The following is a 26,363-nucleotide window of genomic DNA, read 5'->3' as shown; positions in this document are numbered from 1 at the left end:
GTTAATCTTAACATGAAACGTTGGTTATTGCCACGGAAACGTACCATTTCAATTTTACTATTTTTTATTTTAAAGCTATGAATGTGATTGAGTGATTATTTTTACGATACTTAAAAAGCGCGAATATCGCTGCTTTGTTGATTTATTTTTAAACATTGCTTCTTCAAACACGTTTGTGATTGATTTTTCATTTATTGAAATAGTATTCAAAATTAACTATAAGAGTGATCGATGAATTAATGTTTATGGTATCTAAAGGCAAAAAAATATCAACAACGTTTAGTTGTTAATACATGAAAAGTCCTGGCTGAATCATCACAGACGTACTCAATTTCATAAATTTTTAAGATTTTTGTTGCTTACATCGTGCATAGTTAAGCAACAATGAAATCAACAATTGAATTATCGTTTTACATTTAAATCATGTTTGAATCAGCTATGAATGTGATTGATATCACTATTTTCATGATACTTAGCACGAAAAAAAATCAACAATGCTCGATTAGTTGATTCGATCACGAAGCCTTAGTTGATTTGACTACAATTGTAGTAATTTTCACAATTGTGTCTGCATTGTCAACCAACAATGAAACATATTTGAATCAACCAACCTTTTTTCTTTCGGTGTATTTTCCAAGACTACTTTGGTGTCCTTATGTTTTTCCTCTGTTGGGACATGCGCGCATATGATGGCTTATGTTGGAAAATGTAGATTTGATGCGGATTGTCGTGATGCGCTGTTGAAACTGAACACTTTTTGTCTGAGTCTCTAGTTCCAACAACAACAGTAACGGTAACAGTCGCCGTAGTATACATCGCATTCTTTTAGTTTGCGTTTGTCCTGTCTATCCCAACGCACTTCTTGCATGGCGGTAATATCTGCCTTGCTCTCTTGCAGCAGTTTAAGGATTCCGCTAACTTTTCGGCTGCACGTGGTGTATTAAGGAACCTAACATTCCACGGACAGATCCAAGGTTCGTTGTCCTTATTTCTTTCCCTTAGTTCGTCATCAGTAAATCCATCCGTATCCGAGGCTTTTTGGTGCTTCGCAACTAAATATTTGTAGGTGGTCGGGATAACACCCTGACGACACAAACCCTAACCTGGAGTGCCAGATCATAGTATAACTCCAAGGACCGCTTTGTTCCGAATATTTCGTAGAAGCCCTATAAAGTCTTCACTAAGTAGCTCATCCTTACTGGAATTGAAGGCGCAATCGTTGAATCCAACGGGGAATTCCTCCGCTGTCCTCTGAATGAGGAGAGATGTCATAGTGGAAACACCTCTCCCCCTCTCTTGCTTTCTACCTCCAACGACTTTTCACTGGGGTTAGTACCCCGTCTCTAGTTCAGGTACTTGGCACCCGATGTTCACGGCGGCGAGGAGGTGAGAGTAGGAGTTGACAGATAGAGGTGTTTTTTTTAGAAAAACCTGTGGACGTTTGAGTCCTCCTGTACATGTTTTCCATTTGAAAACCCATCCGTTTATAAATTGTAATAAAGTTATCATTCTAAAATAAATTCCGTTTCATAATTCCAAAGTTCTTTTAGATTTTTAAAAACCCTTAACTTAGCTGAGGTAATACTAAACTTAGAAAAAGTTGTAATACAAACTTGAAAATGTCACAACTAATGAGCGAGTAGATTTAAGTTTTAGCCAGCCATTTATTCCCAATCCATGCTTTTTGTAGGAATTGAATTGAAGGCACAATAATAGATTAATTGCAAAGTATCCCAAAAATGGTTAATTTTAATGCTGTACAACTAATGATAACTTTTACCCGTTGTGCTTTTAGACTTTTGTCACATTTTGACTTATGCCTTTATACCTGACGTACCTTCTTTCTGTTCCTTAAAATTATTAATAAACTGAGAAAAACAAATAAAATAAAATTATTTTACAAAAGAAACACAGAATGTTCGGCTTTTGTTTTTTTATTTCTTCAATACAATATTTTCATCGATATTTTCAAAAAAGAGCAATTTACTGCTTACATTCCATTGACTTCAACAACTTAACAGACTCCACAATAGATGAACCCAAATAACTATATGGAACATTATAGAGTGCCTTATTAGCCAATTCCATAAAACTTTCCGAATACATTTTACCGAACATCTCTCTGTTGGTTTGAAGGAACAACATTGAAAAATCACGAATATATTGATTGGCAAAATTATTCACAGCCACACTCCATTTAGTGTTCAAATTATTAACAACAATATCACCAACTTGTAAGGTATATTCGAAATTCGAGAATTGTATTCCACCGACTTCATTTTGGCCAATATTCATACCAAAGGTTGTGCGCATATTCAGAACTTGGAAGTTAATGAAACCCTCAAGTGGTTGGACATATTTGAATCCGGCTAAATCGGCTCCGATGGTGAGGTTGAATTTACCCAAAATCTGGATATTTTTGTAGAGAATGTCCATTTCGGTGTGATTCAAAGAGGCTTTGTGGGCAAGTTGGACGATTAGGAAGTCATCGAGTCCGTCTATGACCAGGTTATCAATTTCACCTTTAACGCTGTTTAACAAACATTCAGTCTAAATTGGTTTGAAATAATCAATTTTTACTTACGATAAAAATTCTCCACTGAAATTAAGCTTGACAGAAGGGTTCCGGAAGGGTGCCGTTGGAGGGACACCTAAGCTAGCATTGCCACATGGCATAATCTTTTTGTAGGCAGTTAAGAGCTCAGCCAAAGCTTCAGTCATATCCAGAGTTGTTTCATTGTGAGTCGAGGTCAGATTAGATGTTTCGAGAAGAGTTGTCGATTCATTCAAGAGATTCTTTTCTTCTATAAATTTATATAAGTCTTGAATCACTTTAAATGTTTTTAATTCAAAAGAATTTAACTTACCATTTGATGGAACAACGTTGGCAAAACTATTTGCCAATGCCAAAGTGACAATCAACAGTGAAATTAAAAACACGTTCATTTCGAATCAAGTTCTGTTGAAATTGCATTTCTGTCAGCAACTTTTATAACCGATTTCCGCTGAAAAGATAGACATAGCAAAAAGAAGTAGTTTTTTTTGAAGATAAAGAATTCTTATCAGAGAAAAACATTAATTTTGTTCTTTCTGATGCCAACTAACATTATAGTTACTCATAGCCAACCAAATATATTGAAATAAAATGTTGTTGAATATCTGACTAGTCATCAATTTTTGGAAGACATTAAAGTGAGAGAAAAGAGATTTCTATCATCATCATTGATTATTTTGTGGTATAGTTAATCAATTGCAATTAGGTTATTAATATTGTTTGGTGTTGTTGACGAGCTGGAAAAAAAGAAGATGTTTAAAAGTATCGATGTTCCAAAAATGATATAAGTCAATATATTTTAGAACAAATAATATAAAAAGAGCAGCAAAAATTATGTAATAATTTGTGAATTATGATAACTTTAACCTGACTCCAAATTTTGAAAGTTGTGGATCTTTTTTCTATTAGTAGAGTCAAAATGAACGCAAAAAATGTATCAAACGCAGACAGACAGACGCGAGAGATTTAAGAGCGGCTTGGCTGTCCGAGAAGATTCGTATATCCTTACAAGATATAACGTTTTCTTTGAGCCAGGATAGTGCTTCTTTAATCGCCATTACTTCTGCCTGGAATACACTACATTGATTGGGAAGTCTATAGGATAGACTGAGATTCAGTTGTTCTAAAAAGATATCACTTCCAACTCCGTGATCGGTCTTTGAACCGTCAGTGTAGAAGTGTACCGCATCGTCTTCCAGGGATCCCTCTTCTTCCCAGGAGGATCTTGAAGGGATGGACACATGGAATCTTTTACCAAATACCATTTTTGGGATGGTATAGTCTAAGCGATCTGGGATAGATCTGAAATTGTCTAGAATGGTTGTATGTCCAGTATTGTTACTGGTCCATTGAGAGGTGGCTCTAAGCCTTACACATGAGTTGGCAGCCACCTTTTTAGAGAAGATGTCAAGTGGTGTTAGGTTTAAAAGCACTTCCAGTGCTGCGGTTGGTGTTGTGCGAAGTGCTCCTGTTATGCACATACCTGCTGACCGCTGGACTTTAATGAGTTTATTTAGATTTACCATCTTATCCAGTGCGGTCCACCATACGACGGCTCCATAAATGAGTATCGGCCTGATTACCGAAGTGTATAGCCAGTGGGTTATTTTTGGGGAGAAGACCCATTTTGATCCTATGGCCTTTTTACAAGTAAAAAGCGCTACAGTAGCCTTTTTGACTTTTTCATCAATATTTGCCTTCCAATTTAGTTTTTTGTCTAAAATGAGGCCCAAATATTTAGCTTGGTCGGAAAAGCTTAATGGTATTTCTCTAATCTTGGGTGGGCTAATCTGAGGAATTTTATATCTTCTCGAAAAGAGTATTAATTCTGTTTTGTGTGGGTTGACGTCCAATCTACATTGCTTAGCCCATTTAGTTAGCCTGTTTAGGGCATTTTGTAGGAGTTCCGAGAGAACTTGGGGGTGCTTCCCAGATACGGATATCGCACCGTCGTCAGCGTAGGCAATCACCTTGAAACCCTCTGTTTCCAATGCTGTAAGTAAGTCGTTTACTACCATGTTCCATAAAAGAGGCGAAAGGACTCCACCTTGGGGAGTGCCTCGATTCACCGATCTGGTGGTAGTAAAACTTCTCATGTTAGAAGTTATTGTCCTGCTTTTGAGCATGAGACTTATAAGATCTATGAGTGACTTCTCTAATTTCAGCTTATCCATTGCTGTTGTGATCGCCTGGTAACTGACGTTGTTGAAAGCTCCTTCAATATCTAGGAACGCTACCAGGTTATATTCTTTGTATTCGAGGGAATGTTCAATAGTACGTACCAGTGAGTGAAGTGCTGATTCTACTGATTTTCCCTTAGAGTAAGCATGTTGAGCTGTGGAAATGAAACATGGTTTTAAATTAGGTGTGATATAAACTTCAATCAATCTTTCCAAGGTTTTAAGAAGGAAGGATGATAGGCTGATTGGTCGTAGATCTTTAGGATTAACGTGTGAGGGTTTCCCTGCTTTGGGAATGAAGACTACTTTTGCCATTCTCCAGGCTTTGGGAATATATCTCAACCTTACACAGCTTGTCAGAATGATTTCCAATGGTGGAATAATCATGTCTGAGCATTTTTGTAGTTCGGCCGGAATGATTCCATCTGGTCCTGGAGATTTATATGGATCAAAGCTGTCTATGGCCCATTGCAGTTTTTCCCGCGTTATTAGATCAACTAAATCGCTTGTAGAAGCTTGAGACTCTGATGTTAAGTCGTTGAGTATGTTAGAACTACCTGGAAAGTGGGTGTCTAATAACAGGTTAAGAGATTCTTCATCTGTGATAGTCCATGTGCCTGTTTCTGTCTTTAAAGCACTAGGTATTGTTGGACTTTTTGAGAGAATTTTCCTGAGTCTTGAGGCTTCTGAAGTATTTTCTATTTTACCACAAAAATTTCTCCAAGAAGACCTCTTACTCTTTCTTACTTCTTTTTTATATTGCTTTCGAGCTTGTTTGTATAAATCCCAGTCAGAAGGAGATCTAGTGTACTTAAATCTGTTGATGAGTTTGCGACAGCTCTTTCTGAATGGTTCTAGTTCTTTACGCCACCAATAAGGTTTCTTTTTACCCTTTAAAATGGTTACAGGTCATGAAGATCTCATTGATTCATTTAAGGCTTCGGTGAGATGATTTACAGAAAGGTCTAGTTTATCTTTACAGTTGTGCTAGTACTTCCCTATAACGCTCCCAGTTAGTATTCCGGTGATTTCGAAATCCCGTAGATGTATTTGCTACACCTTTGAGCTCAAACTGAATGTCTTTGTGGTCAGAGAAGGAATTCTCTTTTGAGACATGCCAGTTTGAAATCATATTGTGGATCGAGTCAGAGGTAAGTGTAATATCAAGTACCTCTTTCCTATTCTTGGTTACAAAAGTGGGTTCATTACCAATATTACTTATGAGTAGGTTGGTGCTTAGTAAATAATCAAATAAGTACTCACCTCTCTCATTTATATCAGAGCTACCCCATACCGTGTGATGGGCGTTAGCGTCTGAACCAATTAGGAGACCAACTTTTTTCGATTGCGCGTCCGAAATTGCCTTCCTCAAGGTGTTTCCTGGAATTTTGCTGTCGTGGCCAAGGTAGGAGGATATGAGCCAGTAGGTGGCTTTATCCGTTGTTAGGACAGCGGTGGTGTTGTCCTTGTCGCTGTAATTGGGGAGTAAAAATATGTTTAAGTCATTTTTTACTAACATGCATGACCTTGGTTCACCTTTCTCCGATGCATACAATATTTTATAGCCAGGAGTTCTGAGACCTCTGATGATGGAGTTTGAGACCCACGGCTCCTGTATTAAGACGATGTCTTCCTTGTTCATATGCAGTCGGAGTATCAGGTTGTACGTGGCCATGATGGCGTGATGGAGATTAATCTATACTAATCGCAGCATTGCTACTATTAGTCAGTTCAACCTCCACCACTGTTTTGTCGGCGTTTTCCTCGTCTGAGGAGGACCTAAGCAGGTCTTCCTCACTCTGGGTGATGCCTAAGATGGCGTTTTCAGTCTCCATGTGGAGTTACTGTCGACTGTAGTTTTAGCCTCCACTTCGGATGGCTTATTTGGGGCTGTGGATGTCGATGGTTCCACTTTTGGTGTTGCATCGACCTCCATTTTCGGTGCCAATGAATCGCTTCCCTCCGCTGAAGAGGCTTCTGTGGGGGGCGTGTTTAGCGTATCTTCATCTTTTTTGTATATACGCATCATGATTTCTACAAAACCATACCTAATCACGCCTTTGGTCGCGACCAGTAGAGCCAGTGATTCCCTATTGATCAGCACGAGAGCCGATCTATAGTGGCCCACTGTCTCCTTCTCAACCTTTGGTACTTTCCAGTCGTGAGTAGGCAGGTCCGGATTACTTGTTTTGATCAGTTTCATGATCATGTCTGGACAGTTGTGAAGAGCCGGAACCATTATACGTGCTCTTGGCCGGCAAGGAATATTCTCCCTTGCAACAACCTCGAGCTTGGCACCCGGCCAGACTTCTGGCAAGCCATTGACAGCAACCCTGTATAGATCGAAAGATCTCTGATCACCACAGGCGATGAGTTTGATACGATTTTGGTACCATCCTGCATCGGCTGTGTCTGGGAGAGGCCCCGGATTTTCCTCGATAACAGATAAAAATCTGAAACCGAGGTGAGCCTTGACCTCTGCCCAATGATCATGAGAGATGTTACCATCCACATGACTCCTGTCAATGACCGCGGCAATGATCTTACCTTTGAGCGCGTCGCTGAAGGAGAGATCTTTGTTGACGGCTGATGTGCTGTTGGAAAGCACCTTCTGCCTTTTTGGTTCGGGCTTGTCACCCTCGAAAGACCTATCTCGCTTTGACGTTGAGTCGTCGCAGGTCGGTTTAGCTTTTTTGCTAAGAAAGCCACTAGCCCACTCGAGTTTACGCGTTTGCTCTGGGGTTCTTTCCGCCGCCGGTATGACACCGACTGCGGCTAGAATCCTTTCGGCATTGCGTTGGTCTCGATTGGCCTGTGACTTCTTGGACTTCTTTTTGGCCGGCCCAGAACTATGTCCGTGTGTCACAGATGTGGGTCCACCTCCAGATTTAATCGCTACCGATGCCAATCCGGGTGTGCCCTCACCCTTTGAGTCAATTCCACATGTCGCAGATTTTGTCTCTCCGGATGGGGTGTCCCTTTTTGGGGTCGCTTGCGACGTCCTAGCAGGAGCGGGGAAGAGGTGGGGTGTGGAATTTCCGCCATTGGGACTGCCGAGCGTCACAGCTGTTCCACTGACGGGTAATTCCTTCAAGTATATGTTGCGGCTAGTAGAGGGAGAAGGACTCTCGCCACTAGTTGCAACCACAGGGTTGACAACACGTTCACACACCTGATTTGGCTCGACAGCCTTTTCAGGTGATGTGACCGCATTGGCAGCCTTGGTGCGATTTTTTTGTTTTATAATTGTTTTGTTTGTTTGTTTATTTTTAAATTTTTTCATTGTATTCCCACGAGTAAAGCGGAAAGACGGTCAGCCCCGGCAGAGCCGCTTGCCGGGGTAAGGCAGAAATATGACGGACCTTGCCACAGCATCCGAAAGTATATTAATGTGCATTCCTAGAAGCGCCAGCAATACGGTTAAACTGTTTAAGGGGAGGAATGCAACTGGCTATTTCTCTAGAGCACAAACCGTTAAAATAAAGGTAAAAGAGGGTGAGACAAGAAAAATGTCGACGATGTATTTTGTCCAAAAAAGAGGGATGTGAATGAATGTGAAAAAAAAATATGAAAAGCTAAGAGTGCTATCGTGAGCAAAAGAATGTATTGGATTAGAAGTTGCAGACAGGAGATCATTAATAAAAATGAGAAAGAGTGTTGGAGATAAAACAGAGTCCTGGGGCACACCAGCATTTATTTTGTGGTTTTCAAACTCGAATCCATCCAATACTACTTGTATTGAACGATCCGAAAGGTAATTACTAATCAAATGAAGCAGGGATTCATAAAAACCGAAGTTGTATGGACGAAGAAGAGGAAGAAACGGTTCTTCATCTTCTCTGCACATGCTCTGCTCTAGCTCGAAAACGCAAGAATTACCTAGGAGAATTCTTCTTTAACGATTTAAACGATCTAAATCATATGGGTATAATTCACCTCTCACGTTTCGTAAGGGACTCACGCTGGTTCCATTGAGCTTAGGAGGAAGCCTCAAGATTCATATGGCATCACAATGGGCCATTAAACTGGCCTAAGTGTGTCCGTTTCCATCTTGAACAGCCACTATAACCTAACCTAGACCAGGTTGAAATTTTATCAAGGCCTTCATTGATATTAGAAGCGCAATGCTCAATGAGTCCAAGAGGACAATTATATAAAGTTGAAAGTCGTCGGCATACAGATGATAGAAACAGTTTTTGATCAAACTTGGAAGTTCATTGACATATACAGAATAGTAGAAGACCCAATATCGACCCTTGAGGAATACCGGACGAAGTAGGTTAAGTAGTCACTAAATTGAATTGCTTGTTCCTGTTAGTCATATAAGAATATACAAGTTTAGCGGAGAGATTTTTACACAGAATGTTGTGATTGACAGTGTCAAAAGTCTTGAAAAAATCAAGCAAGATTGAAAATTATCCAGTGATTATGTCTTATTTCTTCAGTCACAAAAAGGTGCTGTTGTACAGTTGTGCTTTTTTCGAAAGCCAGATTGTTTTGGAGTGCTATGATTTTTGCTTCTTCAAAAGGTCCGGAAAAACTCCAGGCCCCAAAATAGTATTAAATGCATACCTATGTAATGTATGGCAGCGGAATTCTCAAAATCATTTTGAAAAATTTAGGGTTAATATTGTCCCGACCTACAGCACTTGACTTTACAGAAAGCAGTCTTTCAACAACATCAGCATCATCATAGAACGAAAACTGAAACAAGGGCGATCTAAATGTTTTTTAAACGAAATATTTTCGATGAACTCGACAAAGGCGTGAGATAAATAATTTATTAAGTAAGTTAACATCAACATCGTTACCTTAGCAGGTACATTTCTTGCCTTACCAATACCAGCGTTACGCTACTTCCATCAAATTTTACGTATATTCAATGAAGAATTTAGTTGATTAGACAAAATCTGGGCTTTGGATAAACGGATTTCAGCTGTGAATGTATTTCGCAACGAACAAAACAAGCGTCGCAATTCATTTAACCGATATCGTTTCCAGTTGCTATATGCATTATCTTAATCTGCGAAGAGAAGAAAGATTCCATGCTCTGAACTTTAACCAAACACCCAGAGCACTTCTTTAAAATAACAAGGATGTCTCCTTAAACATTTGAGATACTCTGCGCTCTTATTGAACCACATCTGGAGAAGACTAGTTGAAGAAAACCTAATAAACCAAGTAAACGACTTTTCTTAACTCTGTTGTTAGTTGTTCAAGTACAAATATTTATTTCTTTGTTTACAACATTTTTTTTTTCAAGATATTTGTCACAAGGATAACCAAAGCAAGTCCCCGCGTCGATATGTCGTATGGGATATTCAGCTGTTGCAAACATCATTTACGAAACAGACGATATTATTTGGACCTGCTTTATGCCCTTCTATTTATCACCACCAACATAAAGCAATTGAAAGCGCATTTATCATGACTTCAAAACTTTGTGGATTTTACCCAATTATGTTGGCGCTATTGATGTCAAACATATCAATATTCAGTGCCCACCAAGATCTGGTTCGGAATACTACAATTTTAAGGCACACCATTCGATAGTTCTTCTGGCCACTTCCGACGCCAATTATACTTTTGTCGCAGTTGACATCGGTGCATACGGAAGTCAAAGTGATGGCGAAGTGTTTGCAGACTAATCTTTTGGTAGAAAGGATTTAACTGGTGGCATAAACTTCCCTTTTCTATTCTATTCCGAATTCAAATTATAACTGCAACCATTACATGGTAGTTGATTCAGCTTTTCCCTTGAAACCATATTTAATGCGGCCGTACCCTGGAAAACTACTCACGATTGAGAAACATAATTTTAATAAAAGGCTTTCTCGAACTATAAGAGAGTTTTTGAGAATGCCTTTGGAAAACTCGTTGCAAAGTGGAGAATTTTACAAATGCAGACAAAATCGTAAAGGCCAGTGTAGTGGTGCATAATTATTCAAGCTTAACGATTCATTCAGCATACATAACTCCAAACTTTGTCGATCGCTGAGAAGAAAACGACGTCCTTATCGAAGGTATTTGGCGAAGGGAAGTAGGACCCTTCAATTTAAAAGAATAATTAAAAAATCAAGAGTTTTCAATGCTTAACATTTTATTCAGTCTCTTTATTATTATTATAAAAGGAACTTAGGTACACACAAATAACAAACAAGAAAAAAAGAAAGAAAATTAATACCAAAGCTATAATTCAAAAAAAAAAAAAAAAAGTTATTACATTAAGAGTTAATAATAACATAAATAAATAAAAAACATAATAACAAATTATTCCAGCAGATTTAACAATTCCACATTGAAATCTGCCAATATTTTGGCGTGCAGACTGTTTCACTTACGGGTTTCATGCACTTAGATATGTTCAGCATGAACTTCTCGTTCACTTCGTGCGCAGGAGGTGCTGAGCTCAAATGAGCTGACACCATCGCGTTCAACCCTCCAAGAAATGATTTAAATTCCTCTTCCGCCATTTGCTTTCAGGATCTTGCTCTCTTCGGAGTAACCATCTCGATGCCGTCGTCATTCCCAAAATTAAAATCATCGCCGCTGATTGGCGTCGGCAAATCTTCAGAGAACTCAACTGTTAGTAGTTTCCTAATTGCCTGTAACAACACATAAAAACATTATCTAACACTAGAAAATAACAATTATTGTGTGTTTGAACCTTCGTGGTGTTAACGATGGGATCAGGAACTTTAGCAAACCAAAAAACTCACAGCTATCTCGCACTGCAGTTCAACTCCCATCAACTTAAGCTTAATCCTTTTTGACATCCTAAAAATACATACATACTTACAAAAAATACATTTTTGTATTATAAAAACAAATACGGGACAACACAATGATGTACCAATCTAATAGATTTCTAATCTGATCTAATCTTTACGTACTAAAAGCTTAAACTCATTAGGTAGACTGTTAAATAACAGGTTGAACAACATATGTATATAAAAAACAGATATGGTCACTGGACAATAAATATCCTACCTGCATAATTTTAATATCAATCAATTTCTGGATATATGCACAAAACTCTTTGATCGCCCTTTTTATTACCTATGTACAAAAACTAAACTTTTTCCCTTAAAGTAAATCCTTTTTCTGGAAGGGGATAAAAGATGTAAACTTAATTTTTGTCACAACAAAATACCATTATAGTTAACTATAACAAAATGGTATACAATATTCAAAAACAAAACCACACAAACTTTTTCAAACCCTAACCACTAATTTACAAAGACACCCTTATCAAAGTGTATTATTTTGTACACTCTTTTAATTTTTAAAGAAAAACAAGTGTGTTATTTATTGTAGCCCTGTCTACCCTACCCACTAAATTTAGACATTCCAACATAATTTATACCAACTACATTTTAAAATATAAACCTGCCTATTATAGTTTTAAAACCCCTATAACCACATACTTATAAGCACCCCTTCCTTTATGGATATATTTATACCTTTAGAAGAAGAAGAATCAGCTTAAAAACCTTTGTGATCCTTAATACCCGATGCTTGATAGATGTTGCTTTGATCTGATGTTTGGTCTATCTCAAACACGAAACAAGAAAGAAAAAAAGAGTGATTACCAAACTCTTAAGTCCTAATCTCTCTCAAGTCGAAAGTTCACAGGACTTGTATAACTCACCACATCCGTACAGAGCAGAGGAACACAGGAGGGACGACCAAGCACCATCAGACATATTCTCTATTGATGAGGATAATCAGGGCAATCCTTGTTCCCATCCGGATGTTGTATAATAACTACATCCTGTAAACTTATTACATTCTATTAATCCCATCACATTTACAATTTTTATTTGCCTTTATTTTTTGTTCGTTCTTAACCCCTTTAACGAGACATAACAAACTATGAGGCTAAGGAACTTATACTCTACCTGGAGACGACGAAGAGAAGATTATTTTAAGAGGAAGCATTATTTAATTTTTGGAAGATACCTTCAACCCAGACCATACTAACCATTTACAAAAGCTCAAAGGTTGCTAATTGAAAAGACCAGCAACAAAGAGATGAGCCCGCGCGTATATTCTTATGTAGATAAAAGGGGGAAGGGGATGAAAATGGGGAGGACCCGCATTCGTGTGTAAGGCTGTGGGCTCTGAGCCCATATCAGGTGAAAAGGAGTGCGCGGTGGAGAGATGGATTTAACATTCTTTGGTTCAACCTGAACAAAGTGAGTTAAAAGTTTTAGAGCAAAGCCTTTTGTAAGCAGCTTAAGAAGCTGTGTGGATGGATAAAGTTTTCTATTTCAGGACTTTTTTTTTCATTTTTTCCCAGAGAAAAAAAAGACTTCAAGAAGTTGGGTGTATTAAGCTCAAATTGAATATGGTAACCACTTTAAAATTTTGTCCCACTTAATTGAATTGAGCTACCTGTTGGCAAATTACTCGCTATTCGTTTTTGTATCTTTCCTAAATACGAGTAGAATATAGAGGAAATGATTCGTTAATTATCAACTCGCTTGGAAAGGAATTACTCACTCGCTGATACGATATTTACTCCTTATTGTTCCTTTAGACTAAGGACAAAAATTGGATTTATTTAAATGGGTATTTAAGTTTTCTCTATAAGAAATTTATTTTTTTGCATTTTTGTACAGTTAATGTTATTTTTTAAGATACTCGTTAGTTTTCGAAATGAAATGGATCATGATAAAAAGGAACAGAACACAAATTACTTAATATTCTAATAATTTCTGAACGTTTTTAAAAGGGAGGCTATCGAGCAAATGTTCGTTATTTATCAACTCTCTATTAAATATTCACTCGCTGATACGATATTTGCTCGTTATTGTTCACATTTAGGAAATAAATTTTATTTATTTGTTAATTTTTTAAGTTTCCTTTGTAAAAAATTATGCTCTGTATTTTTTTACAGAAAATTTTATTTATTGAGAAACTCGCAATTTTTGGGAATGTAATGAAACATGATAAAAACAAAAGAACACAATTTACTCTCTATTCCAATCGTTTCTAAAGGTTTTTTAATATCGAGTAAATATTTCTTTATAATATCAATATGCTAAGAAATACTCACTTGCCCATACGTTATTTACTCGTTATTCTTCAGACTTAGAAAATAAATTGGATTTCTTTTAATTATTTAAGGTTTACATGATAAAAATAAAACAAAAAACAAATTACTTTCTATTCTAATAATTTCTAATTGGTTTCAAAAAGAGATTATCGAGTAAATAATTCGTTTTTTATCAACTTGTTAGGAAATACTCACTCATTGATTCGTTTTTTACTCTTTATTGTTTAGACTTAGGAAATAAATTGGAGTCTTGTTAATTATTTAATTTTTTTATATAAAAATTGTTGTTTTTTGCATTTTTGTGCAGAAAATTTTATTTTTTTAAGATACTCGTTACTTTTCTGAATGAAATTAAAACATGGCAAACAACAGAACACAAGATTTAAAGACAGGTAAATTTCTTAACACTTTTATAGATTATAATTTAATACTTTTTTATATTTTCCCTAGAGTGGCAACCCTAAATTAGTATGAAATTATAAGATACTTTATTAGTGTTATATGGAAGAAGATGTGAAAAAGGGTTTATTTGATAAGAGTTTTCGAGGTAATGCAAACTTAAACAATTGAGTGTTTAGCGTTTAAATTTAGGTATGCATATATTCATATGTATTTTATATAAAACTCTAAGAAAACTTTAAACATATTTTTTTTTCTTGAAGTTCCACGCGGTTTTTTGTTTTAGAATTTTCCAAGAACTTGTTGCTAACTTTAAACGCAAATTGTGTTGTTTTCTATTTTTATGCAATATAAAGAACTTGAACACTGAACGAGTTTGCTTAGAGTAAAGTTTGTTAGGAAAGTTATAAAGTTAATGAGACAAAATTGATGTGCAATTACTATAAGGAGCAATGTTACTTCTCAGGCAACAGTGGGAACATTTAACCTAAATACGATATAAAATGACAAAATTGTTGTTTAAGGAGATACAAAATTTAAAAAAAAAATGCGGAGATGGGATCGAAAATGGTGAGGACAAAAAGGGGAGGACCTAACTGGCTACCTTAGTATATGCCAGTGATAGCAAAGCGAGAATGGCTCTAAGGCCTTACTTTCTTACTTCTCTGTTTATAGCGGAGCCTAGGGAAACAATGTCCTTAACAAGCTCAAAGTTATGTCTGTCGAAGGTGACGTTTTGATAGAGACGTCCATGTTGCAGGTCCTTTCTTGATGACAACATTTACTTTGTTTTGCCATCATTAACCGCTTAACCCATTTGTGCCGCCTCTGCCTCAATACTTACAAAAACCCCATTGACATCACGCTCAGTTCTTCCGATTTTTTCAATGTCATAAGCCAGTAATTAGACAGACTTTTGAAAGAAAATGACTTTAGTGTTGACGTTGGACAGCGCATCACCTTGTCTAAAGCCTTTTTTGACATCGAAAGGTTCTGTTAAGTCGTGTCCAATCTTTATGGAGTAGCGCGATTTCTCCACGGTCACCCTGCACAAACGAACGAGATTGGCAGGGATGCAGGACATGTCGCCTTATAGCTAGTCCCTGCAGATGCTGTCATATGTGGCCTTGAAATCGATGAAAAAATGGTGGGTGTCGATTTGATGTCCTTGGGTTTTTCTAAAACTACACTGGTAAGGCCCTATCAGGTTGTTGACGATCAGCTGTAGACGTTCACATACTACGGCAGAGAAGATTTTGTAAGCGCTTTTAAATAAGACTGATTTTTTCAAAATCGGTCAAACAATACTGTTGTTTCATTCATTGGGCATATGTTGTTCCCACCATATCTTACCGATTAGTTAGTGCATGCGCCTAACCAAGTTATCTCCTGCTGGTTTGAAGAGTTCGGTTTTTTAACCCATCTTCTCGGCGGCTTTGTTAGACTTCAGCTTAGATGTAGAAATCTTTACTTCGTCTAAGTGGGGAGGACGGGATTGTTGGATTTCGCCGTCACCTATACAGTCTGCAGAAGTAGTCCTTCCAACATTGACTGCAATTCCACTATGATGTTAGCCCTTTCGACCCTACAGCCTTCGGTTGGAGGGTTATATACTTGTGATTTTCGTTTCACCTGCTCATACAACTTTTTAACTTTATTTCTGCTTTTGAAATTCTCAAGTTCTTCGACTGCACGCTTCGACCTTAGCTTCCACGAGGTCGTGGTCCGAGTCAATATTAGCTCCTCGGAATGATCGGACATCCATGATGCTGGAAGCGTGCCTACCGTAAATCGCAATTTCGTCAAATTAGTTGACGATAGATTGATCTGAAAACTCCAAGTTCCTTCGTGAGTGTTGAGTTGTTAAAATGTGGAAAACGCGTAATGGCTATCATGACGTTTCGCCTCGCAGCAAAATGGATGAGCCTGAATTCGTTGTTGGAAGTATTGTGGGGCTTGACATTAAAATTGCCCAGGACAATTTAAATATCGTAGATAGGACACTGCTCATATGCTTTATCCAAGAGCTCGGAGAAAATATTCTAAGTGTTGTCATTATTTTCTTCTATGGGGTCGTTTGCACACATTAGTTTATTGTTGCCAAATTTAGCCTTGATGTGGATGGCCATGAGACGCTCGTTATTGCACCCATAGCTCAAGACTTGTTGCCCAATGACAAAGCCACATCCAAATAAGCGTTGTTGTTTTTTTCGGTAGCTGTAACCATAGTTTTTCATCCTCTTTTCACATCGCATTTCCAGGATGGCGGTGATGCCTGCTTTATAGCAGTCTAGGGCCTCCGCTAATTTTTCGGGTGCATATGGTCTGTTAAGGGACTTACTATTCTACGCGCAATGACGGATCTAGGGGGGGGGGGTCGTAGGGATCATGACCCCCCCTGCGAGGAATTCCCTTCAATTCAAAGTTAATCGTATTGCGTTAATGGATATTACCCCCATTATATTATAAATTATTTACTTTTTGTTTATCAAAACAACATTTGTTTTACTTCCTTAAACTTTGTTACTAAAAGTACTACTTTTAACTGAGGATTAAACGAAGAACATAATGACGAAATTTAAATGTAAATTTTACATATATTTATAAGCTCTATATTTAGTGCTTACCATACAAATATTTTTAAGACAAAATTTCAAATTTAAAATGATTTTCCAAAAAATAAGTTAATCTAGGTTTTTTGGCAAATAAAATAGCAAATAATTTTTTTAGAAATTATATATATAAAGCACCTATTTCCTTAAATTCAAGAACCAAACATTTTTCTCTCTAAATTTTGTAAGTTTTGTTGACTCCTTTAAAATCAAAATACGAGTAACCAGTATGATAGCGATAGTAATAATAGACTTCCGAAAATTGAGTTCGAAAAAACTTCGTCAAAAAAATCCCGACATTTCTTCATTTCAGATCCTCTCTCATTTTCTGGATTTTTGAAACTTTTAGCGTTCTTAGCATAAATAGAGATGGGTACAAGAAAACTATATTTTATTTTTGGAAAAAAAGCTACGTTTTAAAACAATTTCTTACATTTCTGCGTGAAATGCATTAAAAACCCTTTAAACTATTGTGTTTTAGCTCTTAAATATGGAATATTTAGAAAACTTTTGGAATCTGGGAATGATTTCATATGTAGGGAGTCATACACATTAAATAGTTAGACCATACTTTGCTGGACAACAGTGTTATAAAAAAATTTTATAACTAAAGTTATCATTTTAGCAATTGAAATATGTAAAGGTTAGGTTAAGGTACACATTATGTTATTTAAATTTTGTAAGTCTCCTTTACAAAACGTTAAAGAACATTTTTAGCTGAGAGTAAAAACTCATCTTATTGTTGAGGGGGTGTTTTTTCGAAAAACTTACTTAGTATTAAAAAAAAAATAACAATACAAATTAACGATACCTAATTCAATTTAATCCAAATCATAACAAACAATATTTTCTATTTCAAACATTTGATTTGCTTCACGATGAAAACTGTTTTGTTTACATTTATTTTTTGACTTCTCTAACTCGGTAGCTCAGGATCCTAAGAAATCATCATTCAGAGTATTTTTTCTGGAAGGTTTTTGGCTGTAGTGCTCTCTAAAAACCTTAAAATCTTTGTTTTTTTATTTATTTATTTAAATATTCGTCTTAAAAGTTACACACTCCATTTAGACTAATAATTATAACTAGACTAAGCATTATAACAAATTTACTAATATATTTTTCAAAACATTTCTATTAATATTAAAATCAATTGCAAAATCATATTCATTAAAATCCATACAAGCTCTTGTGATAGGATTATACTTAGCATAGCTAGTACTGTGGTAAGGAACATTTAGGAAATCACAGTCACGAGGGCGCAAGTTTCTAGAAGGCACATAAATAAAAAACATAGATAACAAAACTGGACAGTCAATATTAAAATTCAAGACATCAAAAGCAAAAAGTATTGAGTTTAATTTTCTTCTCTGCGCAAGAGGTTTTAGGTCAATTAAAATACACCTCGTCTCATAAGATGGAACATTTGAATAACCATATATTTTTCGTAAGGCAAACTTTGTGAACCTTTTTTGAACTCTTTCTATACGACAAATGCTAGACGCGGTAAAGGGACTCCATATAACAGTACAATATTCTAATTGTGGTCGGACGAGACTAGAATAAAGAGCTTTTAATGTATAGGGGTTTTCGAAATCTTTTGAATTTCGAAAAACAAACCCTAGCATAGAGTTTGCTTTTGAGATCACATGGTCTATGTGATTTGAGAAATTCATTTTAGAATCGAAGATTACGCCTAGATCCTTATGGCTATCAAGTCTTTGTAGAATGTCATTTTCAAGTTTATAATTATAATATAATGGACTGTGATTTCTAGAAAATGTCACAACGCTACATTTCTTATTGTTAAAATATAGCCCATTGATATTACACCATTTAATTAAATTATTTAAATCAATTTGAACTTTATTTGCATCGTTAAGTGAATTTATGGAACTGAATATTTTCAAATCGTCAGCAAATAGAAGACATTTAGAAAAAGTAAGATGCAGAGGTAAGTCGTTAATAAAAATGATGAAAAGAAGTGGTTCAAGGTGACTACCTTGAGAAACACCCGAAAAATTTATAATTTCCTTAGACAAGGCATTATCAATTTTTACCACCTGTTTCCTACCTACTAAATAACTCTTTATCCACATTAGGAGCTGAGAGTGAAATCCATATATCTCTAGTTTCTTTAAGAGAACACTATTTTGAACGCGGTCGAAAGCCTTTGAAAAATCAGTGTAAATAGTGTCGACTTGAGAACGCATTTCCATCTGTGATAGACAAAAATTTGAAAATATTGATAAATTTGTAGTAGTGGATCTACCTTTTAAGAAACCATGTTGGTAAACTGAAATGTTATTGTGAATAAGATTATACAATTTGTTTTTTACTACAGCTTCGAAAACCTTAGGAATTAACTGCAGTTTTGCAATTGGTCTGTAATTTTCAATCGAACTTTTTGTACCTGATTTATGGAGGGGAGTTATTGTAGAGTACTTCCATTCATCTAAGAACTCACCATTACTTAAAGAAAGGTTAAATATTATACAAAGTGGTGTAGCAAGTATATAAGCACAAGTTTTTAAAAGAATTGGTGGAATATTGTCTGGTGAAATATAGAAATTGTTTTCAAGATATAAAAGTACTTGTAAGACATTATCTACAGATAACTGCAAATTACCAAGATCAACCATAGGATCTGAATTTATTGAGTTAGCATAGTCTAATTTGAGATTTATAAAATTAGATTGAAAGAACGACGCGAAGTTATTGCTAATTATATTAATATCATCGGACAACACATTATTATAAGTCATGCTAGTGGAATCCCAGTTGAGTTTCTTTTCGTGTTATTAAATGACCAAAAACTCTTAGGGTTATTCTTAATATTTGATTCAAGAGACGAGATGTATTGCTTGTATAAAATTTTTTTCAAAAACTCATACTCCCTTCTTATTTGTTTGAACTGTTCATTTAAATGAATTGAAGATTTTTTAATTTTATTAAGTTTATTCATGACATTTTTCAGTCTTGATATACTTTTGTTGAACCAAATAGGTTTATTTGAATTTTTAAATAAAGTTTTTTTAGGAACGTAAGAAGAAACCGCTGAATCTAAAATGTTCCGAAACAGAGTAAAAGCTTGTTTAGTATCTTTACTGCTTAAGATTTGTTGCCAATCTACTGTGTTTAAATAAGTTTTTATGGAATCATAATTAGCTTTTTTAAAATCATACAATTGTGAATTATTTTTAGATTTAGATTCATTTAAAACTGAAAAATTAAAAATTATTTCAACTGCATTGTGATGAATGCTATTTTCTAACATTTTATAAGATGGTTCATTACATTGAGTTTCAAGGCAATTATCAATAAAAATTAAATCCAAAATACGACCAATAGAATTAGGAATATTGTTAATTTGATACATATTTAAGGCTGATAAACTATCAATAACATTATATTCATAATCTTTGACAACATTATAAGGAAATAATTGCTTTTCATCATCTGAGAATTTCCAATTAATATTAGGCAAGTTAAAATCACCAACAACTACAAAATAACAATTTTCATCTTTATCATTAGCAATTTCTACAATATTTTTAATGTGAGACTCATACAAAAGATTTTGAGATGAAGGTGTTTTGACATTCTAAAGCTTCGTCGCTAAGTTGACCAATAGGAAGTAAACAGTTAGTGGCAATATGATAGCCTTGAATTAAATTTGTATGGACTGTAGTGCTCATATAATACCAAGGGTATAATGATACAAAATATCTTGCAGTTTCCTTACAAAACGGTTGAAATTTGTGTGGGCTGATGGGGGGCTTCATCGATAGCCGTTATCGAAGCAGATGCGCTTTATTTGTGTTACCGTAACTAGGCTTAGGTTTATCGACTATTAAGCCTGTTCTCACTTTGAATTCGTAGTTTATTCTGTTTTACTATAACACGGTTTTTTCATTGGTTCTCCATCCTTTAACCGGAAGCTTTTATGCAACGTGCCGAAAGCATTCAAATAAACGAATCCACGCGTGCAAAGTTGACAATCTAAATGATAAATTTTCCTCGTTTACTGATAATTGAATCATTTTGTCGATGTCATTGAAATTCTTTGAAGTTGCATGGCATAAGTAGCACCTCATCGATGATTAGGTGTCAGTCAAACTATTGCAAATTTTGCCATCTATCACTGACAAGATCGCCTGATGTACGGTACTCGTATAATCAATATTTTGAATCCTGATATTCGAACTACTTGGTTTTCTCTTCTAATAAGTTAATCAGATTCTTTTTCGAAAATTATTTTCAAAGGACGACAAAAACGCTTTTTTGGAACGAGACATTTTATAAACACGAATTTATCGGTTGCAATATGGCTTTTCAAAAATGTTTAATGATATTGGCTGTGCCCCGAACTGCCATCAAAATACCACTTTGATATGAGGATGAATTCATTTTTTTCTGAGCTGATGCATTCCAGTACATTTGCTTGATTATTCAATATTTTTTCACTCAAGTTTCTTGAACTTGAACATTAAGTGGATAGCGATTCCTGTTTTCTTTCTGAATTTCTTAGCTTCTGATAACGTTGAACTGATTCTGTTATAATTTTTCATCATCAATAATCATGCATTACGAGAAGAAATCATTTGTTTCTCAGCTTTCAGTTTCTTACCCGTGGCTCGTAAGCTCATTTAGGCTGCAAAAACAGGCTCACTAATAGAGACTGTGCTTCTAATAAGGCTTGCAGTACGTTTCCATTTTGTTTGCTCACTGTTTTCTTCGAAATTAAGTTAAGGACGTCCATGTCCAACAGACTGACGATACATTTTAAAAGAAATATTTTCATCGAGCAATTTTGCTTCGGTTGCTAAAAACGACTTTTTAGTTCGGTTTGACCGTTCCCATTTCAATTTGAACGGCTGTTTGAAATCTTTAAGCTTTAGTTTTAAGTGGCTTGTTTGTTCAGAGCATAAAGTTTTCGTTTTTAAGAAATTTTCGACAACCTCAAATTTGTCTTCGATTTTTTTTTCTTATTATCAAACTACAGTTCAAAAAGTTTTCGTCTCGAACAATGAAATACTTGACCACCTATAAATTTCCATATTGGAATTAACACAATTTTTTGATTTATATATCGAAAAACTGTTTTTTTTTCACGAATTAAAAGGAAAGCAAGAAAACAAGATCTTAGTTGCCAAAAAATCTGTATTTTCAACTTAGAAAATTCGCAAACAATATTTTCAGCATTTTTCAAGACGTTCCTGTTTTTGATTTATATTTGTCTGTTCATCGGGCCACATTTTCACATCTGCTTGAAAAATGTCGAAACAGAAAATATTGCCCTATTTTTGAAAAATTCTTAAAATTGCTTTTATATAACTTGCTTTCTTGACACTAACTTGAACAACTTTGAGTGCAATTAACTTAGGATGGGTTACTTACCAAAAAAAAATTCTTCTATTTCTTATCAAAAATACCGTATTAAATGAGAAAAACAACATGATTTTCCCGTTGCTCTCAAATAAAAATGTGGACTTTTACGGCGTAACTGGTCCTTACTTTTTTGAAAACGACGGTAGTGAGGCACCTTCAACAGCATATGAACTCGCCTTAATGATAAGCCCAAAACAAATAAAGGCAACCAAAAGCCGAGGACCAAACAATCATTTTCTAGGGGTTATCTGTTCAAGGTGTTAATCTTTTAGAGGGATCATAAACATAAACTACATATACCCCTCATATCTTGAAAATAGACTAGTTCAAATCTTCTTAGACCTAATATCACATTTCACCAAAAGAATAACATTTTGTTAATCCTTGAACTACCCACCCCAAACATATTCCAAAATTGTAGATACTCCTGTGTCCTGTGTATTTCTTTGTGATAGAAACCTATCTTCGGGCAATTTGCATCTCATAAATATTCCATTTGAACTCGAATCATCGGACAAGGGAGTGATGTGTATGTAATATTCTGTTTAGTTTTATTTTTGTTGTACCTATATCTTCCATCCTAAGCATTCTGCATCCATCCCAGTTCCCAGTACCCAGTTCCCACTTCCCATACACCTGACAAGCATCATAGAAACATTGAGCTGCATTTGCTATCCCATGACATGCCCTTTCGTTCAAATACCGTTTTACATGTTAAACGCCCAAAGTCACAAACCATGAATTTGCGTTACCATTAAATCCAGTGAAATGGCATGGTCTGGTCATATACTGTTCCTTAGCTGTGCCATATACCATGCCGTTTAATTTGACATCATCATTCACCATTCAACTCTCCCACCCATTCCGCCTTTACCCTTCGGAAAAATACAAAAAAAAAAAAAACAACAACCCCATGCTGGCCGCGTGCTCTACGAACTACGACCGGCCCAGCGACCCACCGACCGAACGACCAATGCGACCGACGATGACGAAGGACCGGTGCGTACAGTAGGTACCTATATGTACCTTCATCCGGAGTTGGATGTCCGTGACAGTTGAAACATTTACTCGTTTGAAATGGGAACCATAGTACCCGGCGGACATTGGTATATGGATCTTCTTTGGTACATCCTGTCAGGAGCAGCCGTTGAAAGCCGCCGGCCATTTCACAATGAATTGAATACAATTTTCTTTTTGAATTTGAATTTGGAATTCAGATTTTTTGTGTGTGTCTCTTGTTCTCTGGTTGAATAGGGTTTAACTTAAAGGACATCAATGGGTTGCTTGAATTTGTTGTTATGATCTGATGACTTACATGCCATCCAATCGAAGTAACCAAGGGTTTAGATAAGTGCGAATAAATCCTAATGAACCAAACTTGTTTGCATCCAGATGAGTTCAAAATTTTAACCCTATAATAAGGGTTTTGAATAACATTAACACATATGGGATTCCTTTGCAACCCGGTACTTTTGGGAGTAAATTCACAAACGCAACAATACAGAGATGATTTGCGATCATCCCTGTAGCACGTTCACAAATAATTGGCATCACTTAAAATGTTAATTATTCATTATTGCAAAGTTGGATAAACTGATGTGCAAATATCGTTGCCGACGCGATTTGAAGCAAAAATGGCGGGAAAAGACAATGAAAAGTATTTAATCAAATTCTAAGTTGTTTATAAATTCATTAATTTGATGAATTTCAAGGAATATTTTACCAGCATACAAATTAAACTTTTTATAGAAACCAGATACAAATATGAAGGTGAGTTTATTGCCGGCAGAAAATCAAAGTCAGTATTATGGAGAAAAGTTCTAGAGGAGATAAAATGTGTGGCTCCAGATTTTAATCACAACAAAAACCAAATCCATCTAAAGTTCCTAAATGTGATGATTACATACAAAAGAATAAAAAACAAAGATAAGGAAACTGGAAGGGATGCGACAACTTGGGAAAATTTCGATAAATTGGACAAAGTGTATGAAACCTATGCTTATCAATCGTACAGCACTAATCTTCTTCTTCTTCGTTTCCGGCTGCTAGTAGCAGCACTTTAATCCTCCTGGAGCATAGGTCGCCAACCAGGTACTTCCATATCTCTCTATTCCTACATCAGCTGGGACCACGTCTCCAAGTTTTGGACCGAGCTTCCTTCATGACAGATGATCTCCATGTGTCTCTTGGCCTTCCAGGTCGCCTTCTTCCTTGAGGATTCCATTGAAAGCACTGCTTTGCTTTTTTGTCGTCCGGCTTCCTCAATGTATGGCGAATCGAGGACCACTTTCTGTGCGCGATGTCAACACCCACTTTTGTTTGCGCAGTCCTGAGCCACAGTCCATCGTTAGATATGGTTTGTGGCCACCGGATGTTCAGGATGTAACGTAGACAGCGGTTGACAAAAGTTTGCAACCTTCTCAAGATGTCAGCAGAGCACTTCCACGTTTCGCAGGCATATAGCAGCATGGATTTTACGTTGCACTCAAACAACTTTAACTTGGTACGGAGCGTTATTTTCCTGGAGTTCAACATTTTAGAAAGCATTCCGAATGCACTACGGGATTTATTTATTCTACTGGTGACAAACAGGCCCGTTCCATCATCGAGTGGCGAATAGCTTTCCAGATAGTTGAACAGGTGACCTCTTCTACTGCTACTTGTCTCACAATAACCTCTTGTTGTTGATGGCTGGTGTGCACTAACTTAGTCTTACTGGCATTAATCCTTAAGCCAGCCACCTCAACATGAACTAAAGCGGCGATTGGTACTCCGACGATTGTTCAAGAATAATTCACAAGGTGTTAATGCGGTCGAAATCCCACTTTATGCCTCTTGAGCGTAGACTCGATCTTAGGTTCTATCCTTTCGAGAATGATGGTTGCCATTAACTTTGGAAACACGGACAGATTGGTGAATCCGAGCCAGTTATTGCAGTTCTTAAGATCACCTTTTTTGGTAGCTTGACAATTACCCCCTCCTTCCATTTCCTGGGAAAGGTTATGTTTTCCCAAACAGACTTAACAAGTGGCAACAAAATACCGGCAGCTAAGTCGGGATCTGCTTTGAGGAATTCGGCAGGTATGCCATCCAGCCCAGCTGCTTTTTTGTTCTTTAAAAGATGTATCGCTGTTCTTATTTCCGTTCATGTCCGGTGGGGGGCAAATATTATTGCTTCTGGTAGATCTACGTATGTCCGGAAGTTGATGATTTGCATTAGCGTTTGCATTTGTTTTCTGATCATCGTTCAGCAATGTACAGAAGTGCTTCTTCCATCTCCGCAATTTATCTTCCATTGACACTAAAAGACTACCGTTGGTGTCAGGAACAGGATGGTTGACAATATTTTCTTGGCCTACAAGATCCGTAGTGATTTTGTACAGCATCCTCGCGTTACCTCTTCTAGCAGCTTCCTCAGCGCTTTTTGCCAATTTGTTAAATCTGGCCCCCCTATCTCGTCGCACACTCCACAGCACTAATGGTACGTATAATACTTCGAACAATTTGAACTTAATTAGTCGCACAGGAATCATACTCGGGCCAGTTAAAATTCAAAACTGTTAAGTCTGATTATTGCCTGGAATATTGAAGGACACTTTTAAGCCCACATATTCCTGGTGTTCCTGTAACCCTGCTTTTGTTCTCCAGCGACGTAGATTAGACACAGCACGGATCTCCTCCACAATTGTGTCGACCATGATTCTGGAAGTTAGAGGTTAAGCAGACGTTGAGGGACAATCAGCTGGTGAGACACTTTTTGGTTGGTTGTTGATCTCTATATAAGTAAAAGTATTTCACCAATACTTCGGATATAACATCATCGAACAAAAATTGTAACAAATTTGGGTTCACCCTTACAATCTGACATTTTTAAAACTATGTTTCCCGCCGCTGTCCAACGACTTGATGATGAAACCTGTGTCGTTCAACGGAATCCTTTTCTTCCTAAGATTATTCCCGAGTGATACCTTTCTTCTGTATTTTCTTCTTGTTCACAAATCACTTGCTATGATTTTGTCACCTTATTCAGAATCTTCCGTCTTCATCTAAGACGGCTTCATTTTCTGCATGAGCCTCATTACAGAGTTGTCTTTTTTCTTCATCATCGCAACAGACCATTATTGTGATGATAACATCGGATTTTTCATTAAAACAAAAACGGTTTTGGA

General features: G+C 36.3%; 1 protein-coding gene across 1 annotated transcript; it reads right to left on the bottom strand.

The window, feature by feature from the left end:
- Positions 1–1,918: 1,918 nt before the first annotated feature.
- LOC129941445 (uncharacterized) lies at positions 1,919–2,972 on the bottom strand. The gene is made up of 3 exons (XM_056050073.1): positions 2,868–2,972; positions 2,585–2,804; positions 1,919–2,530 (listed from the first exon to the last, which is right to left on the bottom strand). The coding sequence occupies exons 1-3, from the start codon at positions 2,944–2,946 to the stop codon at positions 1,984–1,986; spliced, it is 846 nt and encodes a 281-aa protein (XP_055906048.1). The 5' UTR covers positions 2,947–2,972; the 3' UTR covers positions 1,919–1,983.
- Positions 2,973–26,363: the final 23,391 nt, after the last annotated feature.

This window comes from Eupeodes corollae, chromosome 1 (genome assembly GCF_945859685.1).
Source record: "Eupeodes corollae chromosome 1, idEupCoro1.1, whole genome shotgun sequence".
In the NCBI taxonomy this organism is placed as follows: domain Eukaryota; kingdom Metazoa; phylum Arthropoda; class Insecta; order Diptera; family Syrphidae; genus Eupeodes; species Eupeodes corollae.
This window is presented reverse-complemented; position numbering and strand designations above follow the sequence as displayed.